The sequence below is a fragment of the Crinia signifera genome, chromosome 4 (assembly GCF_055691185.1).
Source record: "Crinia signifera chromosome 4, ASM5569118v1, whole genome shotgun sequence".
NCBI lineage: Eukaryota > Metazoa > Chordata > Amphibia > Anura > Myobatrachidae > Crinia > Crinia signifera.
The window spans coordinates 178,007,798-178,029,478 of record NC_139220.1 but is presented as its reverse complement, the minus strand read 5'-3'; the positions used below and the strand labels follow the sequence as shown (position 1 = coordinate 178,029,478).

Genomic DNA, 21,681 nt, shown 5'->3' with positions numbered 1-21,681 from the left:
AGATTATTGGAAACATTATATGAATTCAAATGCAAAACTTAGTCAGAGTACATTGCCCAACAAGGACTGTGGGCAACAATGTCCAGAGCTCAGACAGAATTCAAGGCAAACACAATCTTAAGAATAGACTGAATGCAGGTAAAGGCCAGGGCAGGTGGCAATCTACTTAGTAATGTGCATCCAATAAATCAGGAGCGATGTTGATCCTGAAAATAGTCAGTGAAAAGACAAAAAGTCATGGTAGGTAGCAATACAGATAATAGCATCTAAACAAAAGGTCAAGGTAGGTCACAAATCAGAAGGTCAGGGATCGGTATAGTAATGACAAAGGAGCAAATTGCAACAAATAGACACACTGGGCTAAATGTATTGCACATATAATAGAAAGTAGATTTTATTTAGCAATGCATCTGAGAACAGTCAATTAAAGCACTCCTTAGGAACCAGCACTTACATCTGGATTTGACTGGAGTATGATCACAGTATTGTGGGAAAACAATTTATTTCTTCCCCAATGCATATTATATTTATGTATTGTAAAGCTTTAGGACTATTAAGAGCTGTCTGTACCACTAGCTATTAGGCACAATGCTACCAAATTTAGAAAGTATACTCTTTGGGGTCTATCTAATGCTGTGGGCGAGCTCCCTGAATTAGCCGTTGGTCTCGCTGTTTGTGGGAATCCCTGCCGTCCTGTGACGGCGAGGATTCCCCCGGAACGTTGAATAGGGCGAGCGGCCGGCGAGGGGTTAAACAGCGAGGATCGCTGGTTTTCTGCGATCCTCGCTGTTTAACCCCCTCCTGCGGTGAGCGGCAATGAATACTACCCTTTAAGGCATCGGGGGAAATATTCCATGAAAAAAAAATTGTTCAGGTTTTGCGAAAAGGAAAAATGTAAATGTAAAATATAATTTGAGTTTTATCTTAGTTTTGTTGGTAGCCTTTTTTTAACTTTTTTTTTTTTTTTATAAATGATTAGAACAAGCTAATAATTATTAAATACCAGTAATACATTTAGTTAAAAAAAAAGTGTATTTGTGAGCGTTTCTTTATTTTGCATACTGCTCATATATACAAATGCTGGTCTCCATATATAGATACAGTTGCATCTTGCGCTAATAGCTCCTCATGCATAGAGGAGCAGGAATGGGCAGACAAGCATAGGGCAGGTACAGTAACTATATGGGGTGGGATGCATTAAGTATCGTAATTTGCTTGCAATGCATCCCGTCACTCTGATTGGCATCCAGTAAGGCTGTATGCATAAAGATTTTAGCAAAGGAGAGCTCTTGTGCTAAGAGCCATTCTTTTGTGATGACATAACATCTGGATTCAGGACCCAGAATCCTATCTGCGCATGCCTAGAGTGATATGCGTGCCACAGGGAGATGCAGGGAGTGGATCCCTCATAGCAGGAACAGTGCGGACAGTGCAAAAGAAGCTGATCTAAAGATGATGTTGCCCACTGTTTTCAAGCCCCAGATTGTATCGCATTCTGGGTTTGCTGCATATGCTGAACACAGCATATGCAGCACAGTAATCTGTGTCCCCTCGCCATGCTTTGGCTCGTATTCCGCGTTCCCTTACGGGGCTCGCTACGCTCGCCACGCTTCGTGCTCGGTTGCTCGCTGCGCTCGCCACACTATCTAATGCCGAGATTTATAGCATTGGAAATCATGGGCACCGTTCTAGGAAACAAGTACCGCTAGATGTAAGTAAAACATATCTGTAGGTATATTTTTAAGTACATAAGTACAGTTGTATGTGTTTACCCAGGTTTTACCTTATCGTTCAGTGCCTGTAGCTTACGACCCAGGTATTCATTTTAGGGGATTAATAATTCATATTTACATTTGGCAAAAGTTTTTTTTAAAATGTCTCTTGTCAATTTTAAAGTGGATGTTGAAATAATTAAGGATCATGACCCTATGATACCTATACTAGCAGTAACATCCTTTGTGAGTCTAGAGCACGAACTGCATAGTATAATGCTTCCGTTATTGAGGAAAAAATGTATTCGTATAGCTAAGGTGTGTTTACATACTTGCACTCTTCATCAGCAGCTGTATCTGTTCATCAACAGCACAGACCTTTTCTCCTGGGGTAGAGCACATCATGAGCCAAGACCTATAAACATGCCTGCCAACTCTCCCACCTATGGGCAACAACCGCCACTTGCCTTCTGTTTGAAGGCATGATAAGTCTTCCCATTTGTCTTTTTGTTTTTATATGTTATTTATTTATTCCAGCAGAAGATATTACAACCACAAACTAGTATATAAATGTAAAACTGTATAGATACGATATATGGGGTTATTCAGACCTGATCATTGATGGGGGGATTTTGAAGAGCCCTGCAATCAGGAGATGCTGCCCAGACAGACTAAAATCCTGCCCTATTTATTTTATTATTATTTTTTATTTACTATCAGTTATTTATATTTCGCACACATACAGCACTTTACAGATAATATTTTGGCATTCACATCCGACCCTGCCTTAGTGGAGCTTACAATCTATATTCCCTCTAACATGTACACGCATACACATTCATTTTATGGCTAATTTTGTTGAGAGACAATTAATCTGCCAGTATTTCTTTGGATTGTGGAAGGAAACCAGAGAACCTGGAGAAAACCCACGCAAGCACAGGGAGAATCTACAAACTCCGCCCAGTTAGGGCCATGGTGGCAATCTAATTGTAGTTTTAATACCATGGGTTTTTAAAATGTAGTTTTTTCTCTACTGTAGCTGCAAATTGGAATATTCATAAGATACCTTTTTACATAGATCGGAAAAGGATTTTGTATATCGATGATGTGATCCATGATATTACATGCTAACTGTGGGAGGCACAGTTGGCGAGAATTGGAAGGTATTCACAAGGCCAAGACATTGCGATATCTGAGGAGTGCTTATACCTGTACGGTTTCTGGACATTTGGCAGCAATGAATAAGTTTGTAATTATCAGACCACTGCAGTGTTTATGATCACATCCATTTAATATATATATATATATATATATATATATATATATATATATATATATATATATATATATATATATATATATATATATATATAGTACGTGGTAGGACAGCACACCAGTCGTCAGCGGTAACTTACCTCCGGTGCCCGCCAGAAGACCAATACGGTCCCCCAATACAGCAGCGAGTTTAGGCGGCACCAGGAGTTTGAAAACAATGTAGTCTAGAGACGGTTTAAGTGATCAAACGTTTTCGATGTTTATTGAAACATCTTCATCAGGATAACAACGTGATGTGACAAACATACTTATATAAGCATCAAGAACCCCACGTGTAGACACCCCCACCGGAGCCGGTCTAGTGCGCCAGAAAATGACGTCATCAGCCGGTACCCCAGTGGAAATGTACCCAGAAGTACGTACCCAGTAAACATAATAAAAGGTACATATAATAAAACACCATAATGACATATACATGGAAACAAAACAGTGGAAACAACGTGATGATAGTGCATAACAAATACGATACTATAATAAAGAAAATCAAAACACACAAGTGTAACAGACTTGCATGGGACCGGACCGGCAACTTACGCTAACAAGGATTCAATTATCATGGTAATGAAACAATTGCCCCGCCAATCACAGCGAGTAAGGAAGCATCATAATGCATATTAGTAGTACTGCAACAATATAAAAAAAATGTTGCAGATGTGATAACGAATCAACAATGCACGGTAAAGTATGTAAAAGATATGGACAAGAAACATGATGTATCAGACCGTAAATGAGTGTAAGCAACATAGTCACTAATCATACACTATACACTGGGCTATAAGGCGATAGACTCAATGTATCGCTCATAATGGATACATGAGACCGATCACCAAGATGATCACATAAAAAAGCAGATGAAAAAGCAGGATGTTTACAGAAAACAATGTAAGCCAGCAGATTTGTTAAGACCACGGGGCGAAAGCGTCCCAAGTCTATGAATCCATCTGGCTTCTTTGCGCAGTAGCCTGAGAGATCTGTCACCACCGCGTATAGTAGCGGGTTCATGGTCAATGATCATATACCTGAGCATGGCCAGGTTATGCTGCAGGGAGATGAAATGTCTTGCAACCGGCTGGTCGCTCCGTCCACTAGCTAAAGCTGCGCGTATGGATGATTTATGATTGGCAATACGTTCACGCAGTGTTCTGTCAGTCTTGCCAATGTAACAGAGTCCACACGGACACGTGATCATGTATATAATGTATTTCGTCAGACATGTCACCCTATGTTTAATGGGAATTCTCTTGCCCGTGTGTGGATGAGGAAAGTCCTTGCCGACAATAAGAGATCGGCAGGTCGCACAGTCTGTGCACTTGTAACAGCCGGTACGCGGTCTGAGGAATTGGCATTGGACAGAGTTCGATCTTTCGAGACCCGTCACGTCAGTGCGCATGACCCAATCTCTGATGCTCCTGCCACGAGTGTAACAGGGCATCAGTCGCGTGTCACTCAGTCCCAAGTTGGGGTCACTGTTCACTATTGGCCAATTTTGATTGGCAATCCTTCTGATATTATTGCTGTCAACATTATAATGATTCACCCAGGGGATAAACTTTTTTTGTCCCCCCTAATCTTACGAGTAAGAGTGTCACTGCGTTTCTGTTGTAAAGCCCGTGCTTTGGCAATCTGGAGTTGGTCGTCATGGTAACCCCGTTGTCGAAAGTCCCCAATCATTCTGTCAATGTGGGTCACTGCTTGTTGGTAGTCAGAACAAATACGAATGGCCCGTAGGAATTGGGAGTAGGGAAGAGAGTACTTAAGTTTTTGTGGATGAAAACTGGCAGCATGCAATGTAGTATTGCGGTCAGTGGGTTTCCGAAACAGTTCAGTATGTAGTCGATTGTCAGTAATGCTGATATGCACATCCAAATAGTCAACAGCCTGTGAGCTAATAGAATGAGTAAATTGTACAGGATGTCCAGTGGCATTATGCTCATTAATAAAGTTCTCCAGTGTGATTTGTTCACCAGTCCAAATGATGAACAAATCATCAATGTACCGTGTGTACATAAGGCTGAAAGTAGAAAAGACTTGATTGGTAAACATAACATCATCCTCAACACTGTACATGTAGGCATTGGCGTACGATGGGGCCACATTCGACCCCATCGCACACCCAGATGCCTGTAGGTAGTACCTACCGTTGAAAATAAAATAATTGCATGTCAATATCATATGAAGAAGGTCAATAACCAAATCAATAGATGGTCCAGTGTAATGTGGATTACCATCAATGAGCCGTCTGACGGCCTCTTTACCCTCATCATTAGGGATAACCGTATAAAGACTCGATATGTCCATACTACACAACAAAGACCCAGAGGGGATCTGATCGATAAGTTCAACCTGATTCAGAAAGGCTGTAGTGTCAAGCAGGTGTCGGGGATGACTGGTAATGCACGGCTGCAAAATAGTATCCAGATATGTGGATACTTTGTGGAATAGGCCATTACGTGCCGATATAATTGGTCGCCCAGGGGGATTGGACAGGGATTTATGAACTTTAGGTAACGTGTATATGATGGGTACAGTGGGATTCTTGGTCATAAGACCTGACATAAGTTCAGCATCAATAACACCATCATTTACAGCAAGTTGCAAACGATCATTCAGCCGTTTACTAAATGTACCGGTAGGATCTCTCTCAAGCAATCTGTACACATTAGTATCTCCTAATTGTCTCATAATTTCCTTAGTATAGTCAGTAGTGCTCTGGATAACCACAGGCCCCCCCCTTGTCCGCAGGGCGTATAATGATATCGGTATATCCAGATAAGTCTCGTAACGCACGCATTTCTACCTCAGATAAGTTATTATATTGTCTAGAATACTGGGTAGATTTGGACACAATCTCCATGTTTCTGCATGTTTAATCGCATGCTTGACCAGACTGTACATAGGGAGATTGTGTCCAAATCTACCCAGTATTCTAGACAATATAATAACTTATCTGAGGTAGAAATGCGTGCGTTACGAGACTTATCTGGATATACCGATATCATTATACGCCCTGCGGACAAAGGGGGGGGCTGTGGTTATCCAGAGCACTACTGACTATACTAAGGAAATCATGAGACAATTAGGAGATACTAATGTGTACAGATTGCTTGAGAGAGATCCTACCGGTACATTTAGTAAACGGCTGAATGATCGTTTGCAACTTGCTGTAAATGATGGTGTTATTGATGCTGAACTTATGTCAGGTCTTATGACCAAGAATCCCACTGTACCCATCATATACACGTTACCTAAAGTTCATAAATCCTTGTCCAATCCCCCTGGGCGACCGATTATATCGGCACGTAATGGCCTATTCCACAAAGTATCCACATATCTGGATACTATTTTGCAGCCGTGCATTACCAGTCATCCCCGACACCTGCTTGACACTACAGCCTTTCTGAATCAGGTTGAACTTATCGATCAGATCCCCTCTGGGTCTTTGTTGTGTAGTATGGACATATCGAGTCTTTATACGGTTATCCCTAATGATGAGGGTAAAGAGGCTGTCAGACGGCTCATTGATGGTAATCCACATTACACTGGACCATCTATTGATTTGGTTATTGACCTTTTTCATATGATATTGACATGCAATTATTTTATTTTCAACGGTAGGTACTACCTACAGGCATCTGGGTGTGCGATGGGGTCGAATGTGGCCCCATCGTACGCCAATGCCTACATGTACAGTGTTGAGGATGATGTTATGTTTACCAATCAAGTCTTTTCTACTTTCAGCCTTATGTACACACGGTACATTGATGATTTGTTCATCATTTGGACTGGTGAACAAATCACACTGGAGAACTTTATTAATGAGCATAATGCCACTGGACATCCTGTACAATTTACTCATTCTATTAGCTCACAGGCTGTTGACTATTTGGATGTGCATATCAGCATTACTGACAATCGACTACATACTGAACTGTTTCGGAAACCCACTGACCGCAATACTACATTGCATGCTGCCAGTTTTCATCCACAAAAACTTAAGTACTCTCTTCCCTACTCCCAATTCCTACGGGCCATTCGTATTTGTTCTGACTACCAACAAGCAGTGACCCACATTGACAGAATGATTGGGGACTTTCGACAACGGGGTTACCATGACGACCAACTCCAGATTGCCAAAGCACGGGCTTTACAACAGAAACGCAGTGACACTCTTACTCGTAAGATTAGGGGGGACAAAAAACCGTTTATCCCCTGGGTGAATCATTATAATGTTGACAGCAATAATATCAAAAGGATTGCCAATCAACATTGGCCAATAGTGAACAGTGACCCCGACTTGGGACTGAGTGACACGCGACTGATGCCCTGTTACACTCGTGGCAGGAGCATCAGAGATTGGGTCATGCGCACTGACGTGACGGGTCTCGAAAGATCGAACTCTGTCCAATGCCAATTCCTCAGACCGCGTACCGGCTGTTACAAGTGCACAGACTGTGCTACCTGCCGATCTCTTATTGTCGGCAAGGACTTTCCTCATCCACACACGGGCAAGAGAATTCCCATTAAACATAGGGTGACATGTCTGACGAAATACATTATATACATGATCACGTGTCCGTGTGGACTCTGTTACATTGGCAAGACTGACAGAACACTGCGTGAACGTATTGCCAATCATAAATCATCCATACGCGCAGCTTTAGCCAGTGGACGGAGCGACCAGCCGGTCGCAAGACATTTCATCTCCCTGCAGCATAACCTGGCCATGCTCAGGTATATGATCATTGACCATGAACCCGCTACTATACGCGGTGGTGACAGATCTCTCAGGCTACTGCGCAAAGAAGCCAGATGGATTCATAGACTTGGGACGCTTTCGCCCCGTGGTCTTAACGAATCTGCTGGCTTACATTGTTTTCTGTAAACATCCTGCTTTTTCATCTGCTTTTTTATGTGATCATCTTGGTGATCGGTCTCATGTATCCATTATGAGCGATACATTGAGTCTATCGCCTTATAGCCCAATGTGTATGATTAGTGACTATGTTGCTTACACTCATTTACGGTCTGATACATCATGTTTCTTGTCCATATCTTTTACATACTTTACCGTGCATTGTTGATTCGTTATCACATCTGCAACATTTTTTTATATTGTTGCAGTACTACTAATATGCATTATGATGCTTCCTTACTCGCTGTGATTGGCGGGGCAATTGTTTCATTACCATGATAATTGAATCCTTGTTACCGTAAGTTGCCGGTCCGGTCCCATGCAAGTCTGTTACACTTGTGTGTTTTGATTTTCTTTATTATAGTATCGTATTTGTTATGCACTATCATCACGTTGTTTCCACTGTTTTGTTTCCATGTATATGTCATTATGGTGTTTTATTATATGTACCTTTTATTATGTTTACTGGGTACGTACTTCTGGGTACATTTCCACTGGGGTACCGGCTGATGACGTCATTTTCTGGCGCACTAGACCGGCTCCGGTGGGGGTGTCTACACGTGGGGTTCTTGATGCTTATATAAGTATGTTTGTCACATCACGTTGTTATCCTGATGAAGATGTTTCAATAAACATCGAAAACGTTTGATCACTTAAACCGTCTCTAGACTACATTGTTTTCAAACTCCTGGTGCCGCCTAAACTCGCTGCTATATATATATATATATATATATATATATATATATATATATATATATATATAATATATATAGAGAGAGAGAGTGGAAGAAAGCAGCGGCACTCTGAGTCTTCAAACAATGCAAAAACGTGAAACTTTACTGGTCTACAGTTACATAGTTACATAGTTACATAGTTACATAGTAGATAAGGCTGAATAAAGACTTGCGTCCATCTAGTTCAACCTACGTTTTAATAGCTTATCCCTTGTAAAAGACAGAATATGGTTCTTATTAGTACCCCTGGATATTTTTATCCAATAAATGCTTGTCCAACCTTATTTTGAACGTATTTATTGTATCTGCCAACACCACCTCTCAGTCCTGATGAAGGGGTGATATCCCCGAAACTGTAGACCAGTAAAGTTTCACGTTTTTGCATTGTTTGAAGACTCCACTCTCCATACATCCCTGGCTCCTTAGCCAGCACAGAAAGGCAACTGAGCAAGCTACCCCGTGGGGGAGTCTGAGTGCCGGGCACACGAGATTGCTATATATATATATATATATATATATATATATATATATATATATATATATATATATATATATAGCTTTCAGATCTTTACAGGAGATGTAAAACTTGTTTTTTTTTTTTATAGTATTTTACTGTATAGTCTCCCTCTTGTACTGTGTGTTGTATACAAAAGTCATGGGTAGGTCCCAAGAATTGGGTAGGATGCCCACTAACCTGGCAAAGTGCAGCAATTTTGTTCACTTGTGGCATCAATTTCACAAGTGAACAGAAGACCTCTAGAGATGTTTCCACAGCTGCCTAATATTTGTAGATCCAGATTTTTGATAGTAAATATACCTCTCCACCCCCATAAATGCTAGATTGGGTTTATGTTGGGTGAATCTAGTGGCCACACAATTCTCTAGGACTCTCTGAAATGCTCATCAAACTAATTTTGGAGAACTTGGAATGAGTAATGGAGCGTAATCCTGCTTGAATATTTTCTCATGATGGGGGTACATGAAGTTCAAGAAGGGTTGCAAATGGTCACCAAGCAATGTAGCAATTCAGGCATGTTTAGGCAGACCAGCAGTTCAACCAATGCCACATAAAGATATCTCACATCATCATGGAACCACAATCAGTCTGCTCAGTGCCTTGCTAACATCTAAATAATGGCTTACTGACCTGCTGGATATGAGTCTAGTGCCTCCTGTATTGAATATGGATGGGATTTGAGTAGGGGCTGTTGACAGTTACCAAGGACTATTGGTGGGCCACTGCTTTAGTTGATTATCTGCATTATTTTAACTTCGGAAATCAAATGTCCCGTACTCAGTTTCCCATTTGAACACTAATAATTCACGTTGCATTCACCATGAGCAGCCTACTCAGTGTTCAAACTGACTTATAGGGTTACATTTACTAAGATGTGAGGTTTTTATTATTATTTTTATTGAAAGTTTTCAAGTTAATATAAATAATGTTAAGAACATAGCAGAAAACACACATGTGTTTTAGCGGTACATAGCCGGAATCAGTATTAACATATATAATGTAAGATGAATGATACAATGCTTGGCGTAGCAAAAACAGTCAGAGGGATCAAAATACATTAGGCGGTCATCTCAATTCCAAAATAATCATCTGAAATGTTAACCACTGTACATGTATGATGAAAAATAAACCATGTCAAAACATCATATTCTGTTGAAATGTACATCTCAACCAAGCAAACAAACTAGGGGAAAAGGGGGAAAGGCAGGGAAAGGACATAGTAGAATAGCAACCATCTAGAGGGCGCAGTCTATACACAGTGTCAAGTATCTTAGGTCTAAACACGAGAGGGGGTATGAAATATGATATATAACTGGTGAGGAGTTTTTTTCCCCTTAATATAGGGATATAATTTTGCACAACATAGCTCAATTTATCAGCAACCATCCGCAATACGCCTTAATAAGGCCAAGTTGGTAGACTCCAGCGAGTCTATAATGGGACTCCATTTCTTATAGAAGCGAGGGACATTACACTCCACATCCGGCAGAGTAGATTGGCGTTCTTAATAGAGTATGTGGAGGAGACGTAGTTTTAAATTGTCTAATCTAGGGGGTTGTTTGGCTATCCAATTACATAGAATCAGTTGTTTCCCCAGGGTCAAGATGACATATAGAATAGGGAGGAAATGTTTCTTATCTCTCGGAATACCCCATTCTTTGAAATGTAAACTGAGCATTGCTCTACAATTAAGCTTAAGGGATAGGTGGAATGTTGTATTAATCCATTCATCCCATATTTAATAGAACTCCTGTTCTAGTAAATTTGCCCCATAACATGTCAGATTACAACTGATTCAGGTTTGGCAATTTCTACGGTGTAACCATAAGGTGGCACCACATACCATAACCTTTACATACCGCAGTCTAATGACTTTTAACACGTCAGTGTAAGCCTATTATAGTTTGGTAGCATGTGTTTTCTCGCAATTTATTTCCATTAAAATGCATATAATTTGCAATGAGAAATGGATGCATGTGCAGCTTATGCTGATTAAAATGACTTGCGGGAATACCTATATTCTTTGTGCGACTGTGGCTGTATCTGCATATGAAAACACGTTGCTTTTTAAAAGCAAGTACAGCCGCAGTTGCACACAGTCTATCTAGGTATCATTTTAATTAGCATATACTGCTTGTGTGTCCTATTCGTATCGCTATCTGAAGAGGACTTGGAGGATATACAGTATGTATGTGAACACATCTGTATATACAATGCTAATAAATGTGCAATTCACATTAAATGCTATACCATTTGATCTAGAACTTTTATCTTCATAATAAATGTATGAACTAACATACCATTTGATGGTGATGATGTAACCATTATTGGTTACTATGTGCACATGTGCAGAAGAAGATGGAACATGTGACATAAGGTCAGCTCCAGCAACCACTTCCAGACGTCTGCAGCTACGGTCAAGCTGTCAGACATCAGGTGGGCACATCCGATGGCTGGCAACTATTGAATACCCACAATTCAATGGGAAAAGTACTGCCATCTGACCTGTAACATTGATGGCTGCTAATAATCTGCTTCCAATTTCCAACCCTACTTGGTAGCATAAGCAGTATGTTAATGTAGTTGACATATCTGTTATATAAACCAGGCATAATTATTACTGTTACTGACTGGCAAGAATGTTGCTGTCTAGCATGTGGTTATAATTGCGTTTTTCTTTAATGTTCGGAAATTGCTCTTGTGGCTTGGGTTGCAATTGCAAAATTGCATCAGGCCCTTTGTGTTACTTTGCTTGTTGTTAAAGTTTATGCTGCAGTTAAGGGTAGATACCATAGTTAATTGGTTGTTTATGGGTGAAGAGGAAAACAATTGGAATTGACTAAGGTTTGAGTAGGTTTTCGGGCCCCTAGTTATTAGAGTTACAACTTATTGTATCTTGGTTTGCTTAGCCGCCACAATGAGATGTCAGATGGCCAGTTCATTGGTCATGGTAAGGGAAACTGTAGGATTATTTGGTTCACATAGCACGGTAATTGGTTTCCTGGTGTGCCCCTGGCCTTTAGGTTTTAAAATGCAAGCTTTGAAATAAAAGTCTGTGGTCATATTCTCTCTGCTGCTTGGTGTCATGGGTATTATCGAATGACTGTATTACAGAAAGGCAGATAGTGTCCCTGTGTAAGGTCATGGAATTCTATGGGAACATCATTAAGTATATAGTGCACCATTCTGCATGGAAGTTTTGAGAACATGCTTCTAGCAATCTCTTACAAAGTACAAGATTTTGTCTTTAACTCTTGTTGATCTTCAACGCCCATGTGAACAAGCCCTAAGGAAAGAATTGCTTAAGAGAGCTCAGGCTGCTATCTTTTCATATTGAGTGATCTGTTTCAGCCCAAATCTGCTCTCCTGCTGCTTTAATATACACTTATTTTTCCACCAGAATTTTTAAGTAACAATGAATTAAAAAATCATTTAGTTCTCAGTTGGGAGTTAGACATAAAAAATAAAATAAATGTGTGGACTAAAGAGTTTTCATTAATTGGCTGGCTGAGAACTGGCACTAGAGCTTGTTCTGACATTGTAATGTGTTCAGAACGGTGATTTTTCATTTTCATTTGGTCCCAAACAACAGGAAAAGCAAATAAGATTTTAAATATGGGTTACGGTTAGAATAGAAGGAGGACAGAGAAGAATGTATTTTTTGTTGGCGCACAAAGATAAATCAAAGAGAATGTATATCTTTAAAATTTCAATATTTGAATAAGTAATGTTAAAAAACCGTCCAATAAGTGAAATATTTATTTAGAAATAAAGAATTTTTCAAAAAATGCTGCTTTAAATAGTTGTCAGTGTCCTTTGTGTGTCGGTATTCATTTATTATTAACTTGTTAGGAGAGCTTTATCTATGTTCTTACAGAGGTGTGGTCATATTGTTCCCAAATACTTAAATATCATGTGATATTTAAGTCCTACACGTTTCAAAAACGTTTTTTATGCAGGGCTCAGCAAGGCTCAGACCTGTTTTAAATACCGTTTAAAAATACTGGTTTTTGAAACGTTTTGGCTGTGTGAAAGCGGTATTAAAGGCCTGATTCTGATTTGTAAGAAAATTAAAAATCAAGTAACTTTGTATCTGGAACATACTATGTCGTTGTGCACTGGGAGTAAATACTTTACTTTTTGTGTGTGCAGGGTTAATACTGGCTGCTGGTGCATGTAGCCTACAGCTAAAAAATAGCTTTTTTAAAATACTGCAATCATATAAAACAAACTTTGCCAAAATCTGAATCTCTCTGCACGTTATATCTGCCAGACCTGCAGGGCAACATGAATTTGCCCAATTGCTTGCTTGTTTGCTTTACTTTCCAAGATGAATCAGGCCCCAAGTTCACAGAAGCTTCAATTGTAGCATCAAGAAGAAACAAAGGGCAGGTGCTTATCAAAGAAAGTGTGCTTGGTCTCGCTAATGTTTTCTCTGTTGAAAATCAAATATACCTCTAAATACATATAGTGCAATATGGTGTACTACAGTAAAACAATGGGCCTTGTTCAGCTCAGCTACCAGGTATACACTGCCTTTCCAGTGTTCACCCCACCACTGTGCACGGCTGAAAATACATTCACAGGCGGGGAAAACCATTAGCAAGCACTCACCACCTAATGGCTTTCCCCCTGTTGGCAGCGCATAGTACTGTATGTCTATAGCCCCTGCTGATGTCTCTCCCAACTGCCGAGCAACACCTGCATTTTTCAGGGCACTCCCAGAAGACGCAAGCGAGCTGACACCAAATGCCCGGCGCCTGACACTCCGCTTGCGAAAGGCCAACTTGCTTTGTTGTTTGATTCTTTTCATTGATACATTAATGCAGCTATTGTAACCCCATAAATATATGCATAATAGCAGGGGCGGATTGTGAATAAAATATAGGCCTGGAGAGATCCCCGGTTTGCTATCGGGTTGTTGGGGGGGATGTGTTTGTGTTACCAGGTTTGCTGTGCTAACGGGTTGCGGGGGGTTGCGCTAACAGGTTGCCGGGTCGGGGGGGGGGTCTAATGCTGGCAGGAGCCTTTCACTTACCAGGGGCCAGGAGGGTCAGGCTGCTTCACTCCAGTAGCAGCAGGGAGGTAGCGCCAGGGGTCCAGGGAGGATATCACAGTTTTGGCAGGGGAGGACAGCCTAGGCAGCAGGACTTCACTTCACGCGCGGCGTGTGAAGCACTGCAAAGGGCAATGGGAGGAGGAGGAGCTGCTGCATTTGGGCATGGGCAATAGCAGTAGCTCTCCCCTGGGACCACCGGCTGTCGCCATCTTTATCACTGGCAGCCTCCCCAGTCCCTCCTGCGGTTAGCGGCCCAGCCAGGGGTGACCGCGGCGACCCGGTCAGTGGGGAAAGCAGACATATCCAGACCGGCCCACCGAGAAATTGCCCGGTTTCCCGGCTGCCCAATCTGCCCCTGCATAACAGTATTCTGTGCCTTATAACCCGTTTAGTAATAATAATAATAATTCTATATATTGGTCTCTATGTATGTAAAACTTTGATCAAAGTTAATCATTGTAATTTTTTTTTTGTTTGCTCAATTAAAAATTTTCTTATTTGATTTTAAGGTTAGATTTTATGACTTTATACAAATTGTTTCCTTTTGTTTTTTTCAGATCTACTTAAAAAACAAACATTTGTACACAGTGGAAGCCAATAATGCACGTCAGCTGGTAGAAAGTGCTGCAACTAATATAGAAAAACTTCTACGAAACCGTTCTAAAGCTCTTGTGGTAAGTGTTTTATTTGTCCATAAACAACTGTACAGCTTTATTGTAAACTTACCAATTCGAGAAAAGACAGGATACTTTTACCTATGCTGTAGTATTTCCTAGATGGGAAAGCCAAATAACTTGTTTAACACATTATTTCCAAATTTTCCATCATAGTAAGAAAACATTCATTTAGAATTCAGCATAGGGAATTTGTAAATTAGAAATTTATTTATTGCAGCATTGAGAATACTTATAATCATTGAAATGATAATGATATATGGCGAAAAAATGCAAACATTGTATTTGTAGAGTGTGGCAAAAAATATAAAATATTCTGGGTTCAAGAATTTGTTATAGTCAAATGCTGTTATAGACAGAGCTAGGTAAGAAAATACGAGAGGACATTTCTCTAATTTATAAAGATGTTATTGAGCTACCATTCCCAAAACGTGAGTCTCTACTTGCACATCATCCATCTAAGGAGAAAGCCAGGTTTCCTGTATGAATTCACTACTATGGAACCCTTATGTTATGTTAGAGAAAATCAGTGGTGGATCTAGAGGTGAGCCTGCAGCACAGTCCCAGACAGCAGTGTTTGGGGTGGCAGTTGATGTGAATCTAATATTTGAATTTTGGTCTGTGCTTCAGCCCCACCTCTGGATCCGCCACTGGAGAAAATGCAAATTTCTTGTAGGGGTTACACATTACTGGGGGCTATTGTTCATTTTTAAAGTAAAGATGTGTTTTTGGTCCAGATAAATCCCAACATACCCTAACTTGAGGGTTATAAGTGGACTCAAGGCCTAATTCAGTACAATTGTAGTTTTGCAAAAAACTGCTTTCTGTAGCATGGGGGGCACCCAGCATAGTGCAAGACCTCCCTGTGATGCAATTGCAAAAGCATCACAGCTGAATAGCAAAGCATTTTCATAACTAGCAGAACCACAGGACTGTGCAGCCTAGTACTGAAGGCGACGAGGGCAGCCATGTTTTGGGTCACAGTGGCTGCATGTGATGCCACCCAGCTGTCATTACTTGCCCTGCACATGGTCTGTGCTCTAGGAATACTGTGTGAGCAGCCCCTGCTGGCCCTAAGACTGCATTTTCCAGAATGCGACCGCAGTTTTAGGGCTAACACATGCACAGCGAGGCATACCTAGTATAGAGGAAATCGACTCATATTTTCCCACCGTACATCTATTTTCACACTGCAGTACAGTATATTGTCTTTATCTCAAGTACTATAATCATTTTTTTTTAAGGATGTGTGTTTTATAGGCAGCGTATTTTACTTTTTACTGTACTTTTGGGGTATTGTCGTGTCCCCAGTAGCTGCAGCCCACAAATGTACATGGAAAACAGTACATTTTTTGCAAGTGTTAAAAAATATAAAACATTTCAGGTCTTTTATAATTAAAACTGTATTTCAAGAGAATGTGTTTTGTATAGGCTATGAATATTATACCACTTTCACACCAGCCTAAATTCCCGGGTCGGGTCCAGGAACAACCCACGACTAGCGCTGGGGAGAAAGGTTCAGTGACAAATTCCCAGGTAAATTTGCCAGCATTTCAACCCTGCTAGGTAGCAGGGTTGCTCCCAGGTCCTTCCCGGACTACTGGCTGGTGTGAAAGGTGCAGGGACATGTCCCTCCTTCCCGTGTTGCCTCTGCTAATGCTTTGCTAGCAGGGCAACTTCCCGTTGTGGTGGACGCTCACAGACACGCACAGAGGCAGCATACAGGGTGCAGGGAGACACTGTGCATGTTCTGTGGCACCACAGACCCCAGAAGTGCGTTTTAACCCCTGACAGCCGGAAAGCCAAGTATGTCTGCATTGGCAATCACATCATACAGGAATATAATGTGCAAGCTCTGTGGCACAACAGACCCCAGCAGTGCTATTTCACCCCTGAAAGCCTGCAATGTCTGCAAAGACCCGCCCTTTAATTCCCGGGTTGGTCTCTGCATTTCTGGTGTGAAAGGGGTATTACTGTACTTATTGGGTGTGGACATGTTCCAACCATCTGCATTTCAAAAATAATACATGGAAAAAAGGCCTTTGACTGGCAATAACTGCAGATAGTATTGATGTTTATAAACATATGAAAAAATTACCTGATGTACCAATTTGTAACGAATTCCAAAACCAAAACATTTGAGGAAGGTCTACAAAAAGCAAATATAAAAGGGTATGGGTCATAGGTTCGACCCAATTAAGGATGACGCTCAATAGGTTGACCACTATTGGTTGACAGGGTGTGGATCAGTTGGTCACCAGCAAGTTGTTAGACAGTTATTAGGCCGACACCATTAGGTCGATATGCATTGAGGTCGACATGTGTCTAGGTCGACATGCAGGAAGGTCGACATGAGTCTAGGTAGACATGGTTTAGGTCGACAGGGTCATAAGGTCGACATGGTCATTAGGTCGACAGGGGTAAAGTTGATAGGGTCATTAGGTCCACATGGGTAAGGTCGACAGTGAAAAAGTTGACATGTTTTTTTTTAAATTATTATTTTTGTAATTTTTTTTTACCCTTATGTCCTAGTGGATGGTAGGGCATGAAATACCGACTGTCGGCACATGTTGTGTCAACATGGACAGCGAAACGTACCACCACATCCGCTCGCCATTATTCGGTCACGGTGGCTTGCTACGCTCGGCACACTATTTTTTTCACCCACCATGCCCTAGTGGATGGTAGGGCATGAAATACCGCCTGTTGGCACATGTCGTGTCGACATGGACACCGAAACGTACCACCGCATCCCCTCGCTGTGCTCGCCATGCTTCGGGCATGGCCTCGCTACGCTCGGCACACTATTTTATTCTCTCACCACGCCCTAGTGGATTGTAGGGCATGAAATACCACCTGTCGGCACGTCGGCTCAAAAAACCCTTAAAAAAACCCATGTCGACCTAATGACTCTGTCGACCTAATGACCCTGTCGACCTAACCCATGTCGACCTAATGACCCCATCAACCTAACCCATGTCGACCTTACTGCACGTCAACCTAAAGTCATGACTACCTAAACTCATGCTAATGCTTGTCGACCTACTTGGTGGTGACCCAATGACCATATCCTGGTTGACAGGCTATAAGTCAACAATGGAAAAGGTCGACATGGACTAAAAATCAAGACAAGCAATAGGTTGACATTAGTTTTTCACTTTTTTGGGTGTCTGTGTTGACTTACATCTTGCATATTAGTGTATTGCTTCCCTCTCCATGCTTCAGACACAGTGCCAAGCTACGCTCAGCACACCAGATTTTATGTAGACAAATCTGGTGTTTCTGCTGTATGTCTCTCATACCTTATCTGCATTGTTTGTATATCTTTTTGTGTACAAAGTCTTGCCTCATTCTTTTTTCCCAGTCTGGATTTAGTCCAAAAACCATTTTAAACCAGCACAAGAGCCAGCTGCTCTGCCCGTCTGTGCCTGCTGCTTTGTCTCTTTCTGTACCAGGCTCTCTCTCTTTAATTAATGACCAAGGGTTGATATTGGGTGGGTGTGCTCTGTGTGTTGCATTGCAGTCATTAACATGCTCTGTGTCATAAGGGATACACTAGGATGCTCTATGTATTGTATGGTTGTCTCTATTTATTGTCACATAATTACCACATTCTTTTATTGCTCCCTTACTTGTGTATCATTATTTGGGATACACTCATTATCATGCCTTGCATCAGTTTCAGCATGGCCAAATAGCAAAACTAAGGCAAGGCATGCTGGGATGTGTAGTTCATCAACATCTGGAAGGTGGATTATTGCCCACCCCTGGTCTAGGTCGATAAGGTTGACAGGTCATTAGGTCGACACAAGCATTAGGTCGACATGGGCAAGGTCGACAGTCACAAGGTCGACATGGGGTTTTTCATTGTTTTTTGACCCTACATGCTCTACCATCCACTAGGGTGTGGTGGGAGAATAAAATAGTGTGCCAACCGTAGGGAGGCACCGGGGCCGAAGCATGGCAAGTGAAGCGAGCCATGCGAAGGGATGCGGTGCACTTTATCCTGTGTCCATGTCGACGAAGTGATGCGGTGCACTTTATCCTGTGTCCATGTCGACGAAGGGATGCGGTGCACTTTATCCTGTGTCCATGTCGACGAAGGGATGCGGTGCACTTTATCCTGTGTCCATGTCGACGAAGGGATGCGGTGCACTTTATCCTGTGTCCATGTCGACGAAGGGATGCGGTGCACTTTATCCTGTGTCCATGTCGACGAAGGGATGCGGTGCACTTTATCCTGTGTCCATGTCGACGAAGGGATGCGGTGCACTTTATCCTGTGTCCATGTGACAGTTAAAAAACCCTTTTGACTGTCGACCTAGCCCATGTTGACCTAATGCTTGTGTCAACCTAATGCCCTGTCGACCTTGTCCCATGTTGACCTAGACCCATGTCGACCTTTCAGCTTGTCGACCTAGTGGTGTCGACCTAATGACTGTCGACCAACTTATGGTCGACTAAATGATCCATACCCCATTATTTCTATATACTTAATTTTAGGCAGTAGTGAAGGGATCCTAGTACTGGCGCATCGTGCTGTGTGTACGGGAGATCCGTTGACCTGCCCATTTGTGGTGTCAGTCCCAACATATCAAGCAGCGTGTATGGAGAAAATGCAGTGCAACAGGCTTTTGTCCGTTTGCTAAAAAATCAGCTTTACTAACAGGTCTGAATCAGGCCTATGGAGCATTGCTTCTTCCTTAACAAAGCTCATTGTTGTTAATGCTGTACAGTAAATTTAGTGCGACACGGAGCATGGGTGGGGGTTGGAAAGATATTAGAACTTGGCGTTAATCCAACCTATGTGTTGTTTCTCAAATGAGAGAATGTGACGTGTAAGCGGCAAGGGGGTTGTTAAGTCATCACTGACCTTTTTTGCATCAGGTTTGAAGCCTGTTAGCAGTAATGTGAAAAAGCACATCTTCCAGCTACTGAATTTAATAGGACTGTACAGCTCTGTATGTTAATGTTGCAACCAAAAAGAGCACAGTTTATGAATGATAGCAGGCCAAATGGCTCACTGCACAATATTCACTGCATATTATTATTATCTGCATGGGGAATTACCATCCTTAGAATGTACAAAAAATATACATATGCGCTACATAGCTTTGTGGGGTTAATTTATGAACGTGGAGTACTTTACTACTAAGCATGAGAGTAAAATATTGTTTCTGTGATGCGAAATGACCTTTTTTGCAAGTAAGGCAGCGTGAGAAATAATTCTGTTCCCCGATGGCGCTGTGTTTATGGCTGCTATTTGCAGCTCTTCCCCGAAGATACTAAATAATGGGCAGAATGTGATGAACAAAACACACAAACCAAATCTACTCGGAACTATTAAGCAAATAATATATCATATAAAATAATCCTTCTTTTCTTTGTTTTCATTTTAGAGCTGGACATACTAGGATTATTATTATTATTATTTACACTTTTTTTCTAATCTAAATCTTTTACTAATGTGTATGCACTCCTGAATTAGCCCCACATACATTGTAGTTCGATGCAACATAATATTCTAACATACTTGGAAATAGCCCTGACTAAAGTTATATAAAGAAGGTAGAAATTTTACATTCTTGTATTTTCCTTAAATCTCAGAATGCTTTATGAAATTAATTCAGAAGGATGTTCAATGTCTGTTGCCATATTTCTTTGAATGTTTATCAGACATCTCATGACAGTAACTAAACAACCCCACTAGTAGCAGAATTTGCTACTAAACATTTTGGGGAGAATTCAATTAGATGTGAAGGTGGCAAGTTTGCTGTTGCCATGGCAATGGTAGCCTGACTCGCCTGGCCAATTAAATGTCGGATTCACCTATACCCCTTTTACACCAGAGGTTGGACCCGGGATATTGCCGCTCCAGTCCGGGGCAGGGCATGGTGTAAATGGGCTGAAAAAAAATAACATGGGTACTGTTCCCCGGGAATCTGACCCGGCAAATGTTCAGGGTCGGACACGGGGCTTATCCGGGGCTCAGTGTGGTGTAAATGGTCATTATCCGTGTTATTTGGTGGGTAGAGGGGCGTGAAGAGCTGATTGGTGCTTCTGCGGCTCTGGCAGATGATGCCATCTGCTGGAGACCCGCACAGGGCGCATGTAGCAGCGCAGCAGCGCAGCAGCAGCATTACCACGCTCTCTCCTTTGGCACAAATATTGGTGTCGAGATCTAGACCTCTCAGCCAAGAATTGTGCTCTCCTCCTCCAAGTGTGAAGCAAGCAGCACACGGTGAGAAGCTGCTTCAAACTTTCAATTGCTGAAAAGTACAGCACAAACTGCAACACAGCTACTCCGTCTGCCATCTTTGCTGCTATGCTGGGAGCAGAACCCACTCCCTCCCTTTTCCCTTTCTTGTGACCTCATCTCAAACAGCCCAAAGGTCCATTTTTAATGACACCAGCAAGGAAAGACAGGGCTGATCCGTTTTCAGTGTGAAAGGGCCTTACCCGGGAATAACCCGGATTGAATTGCAGTGTAAATGGGGTCTGAGGCAGGGCATGCCCTGGCAATTTCCCGAGTTCGATTTTCCGGGTCCTACCCGGTATTTTGGTGTAAAAGTGGTACTAGAAGTGTTCGCTGTGGGGCAGCAAGCATTTTTGGGGGAGATCCCTGCTGCCGTAAAGTGTGGCAGTGTTGCACAAAGCACCTAATTTAATTCCCCTTTAACTTCAACATACTTTTAAGATCTCAGTTCACAGTTTAGACAATTTCTATTGTCTTAAGCT

General features: G+C 41.7%; 1 protein-coding gene across 6 annotated transcripts in view; it reads left to right on the top strand.

Moving 5' to 3' along the window:
• The window catches only part of CACNA2D1 (calcium voltage-gated channel auxiliary subunit alpha2delta 1), a 657,865-nt gene that overhangs the window by 143,502 nt on the left and 492,682 nt on the right, over positions 1–21,681 (top strand). For all 6 annotated transcript variants that reach the window (XM_083183071.1, XM_083183072.1, XM_083183070.1 and 3 more), the window contains exon 3: positions 14,827–14,943. In XM_083183071.1, coding sequence (XP_083039197.1) covers positions 14,827–14,943 — 117 coding nt within the window. The remainder of the gene's footprint in view (positions 1–14,826; positions 14,944–21,681) is intronic.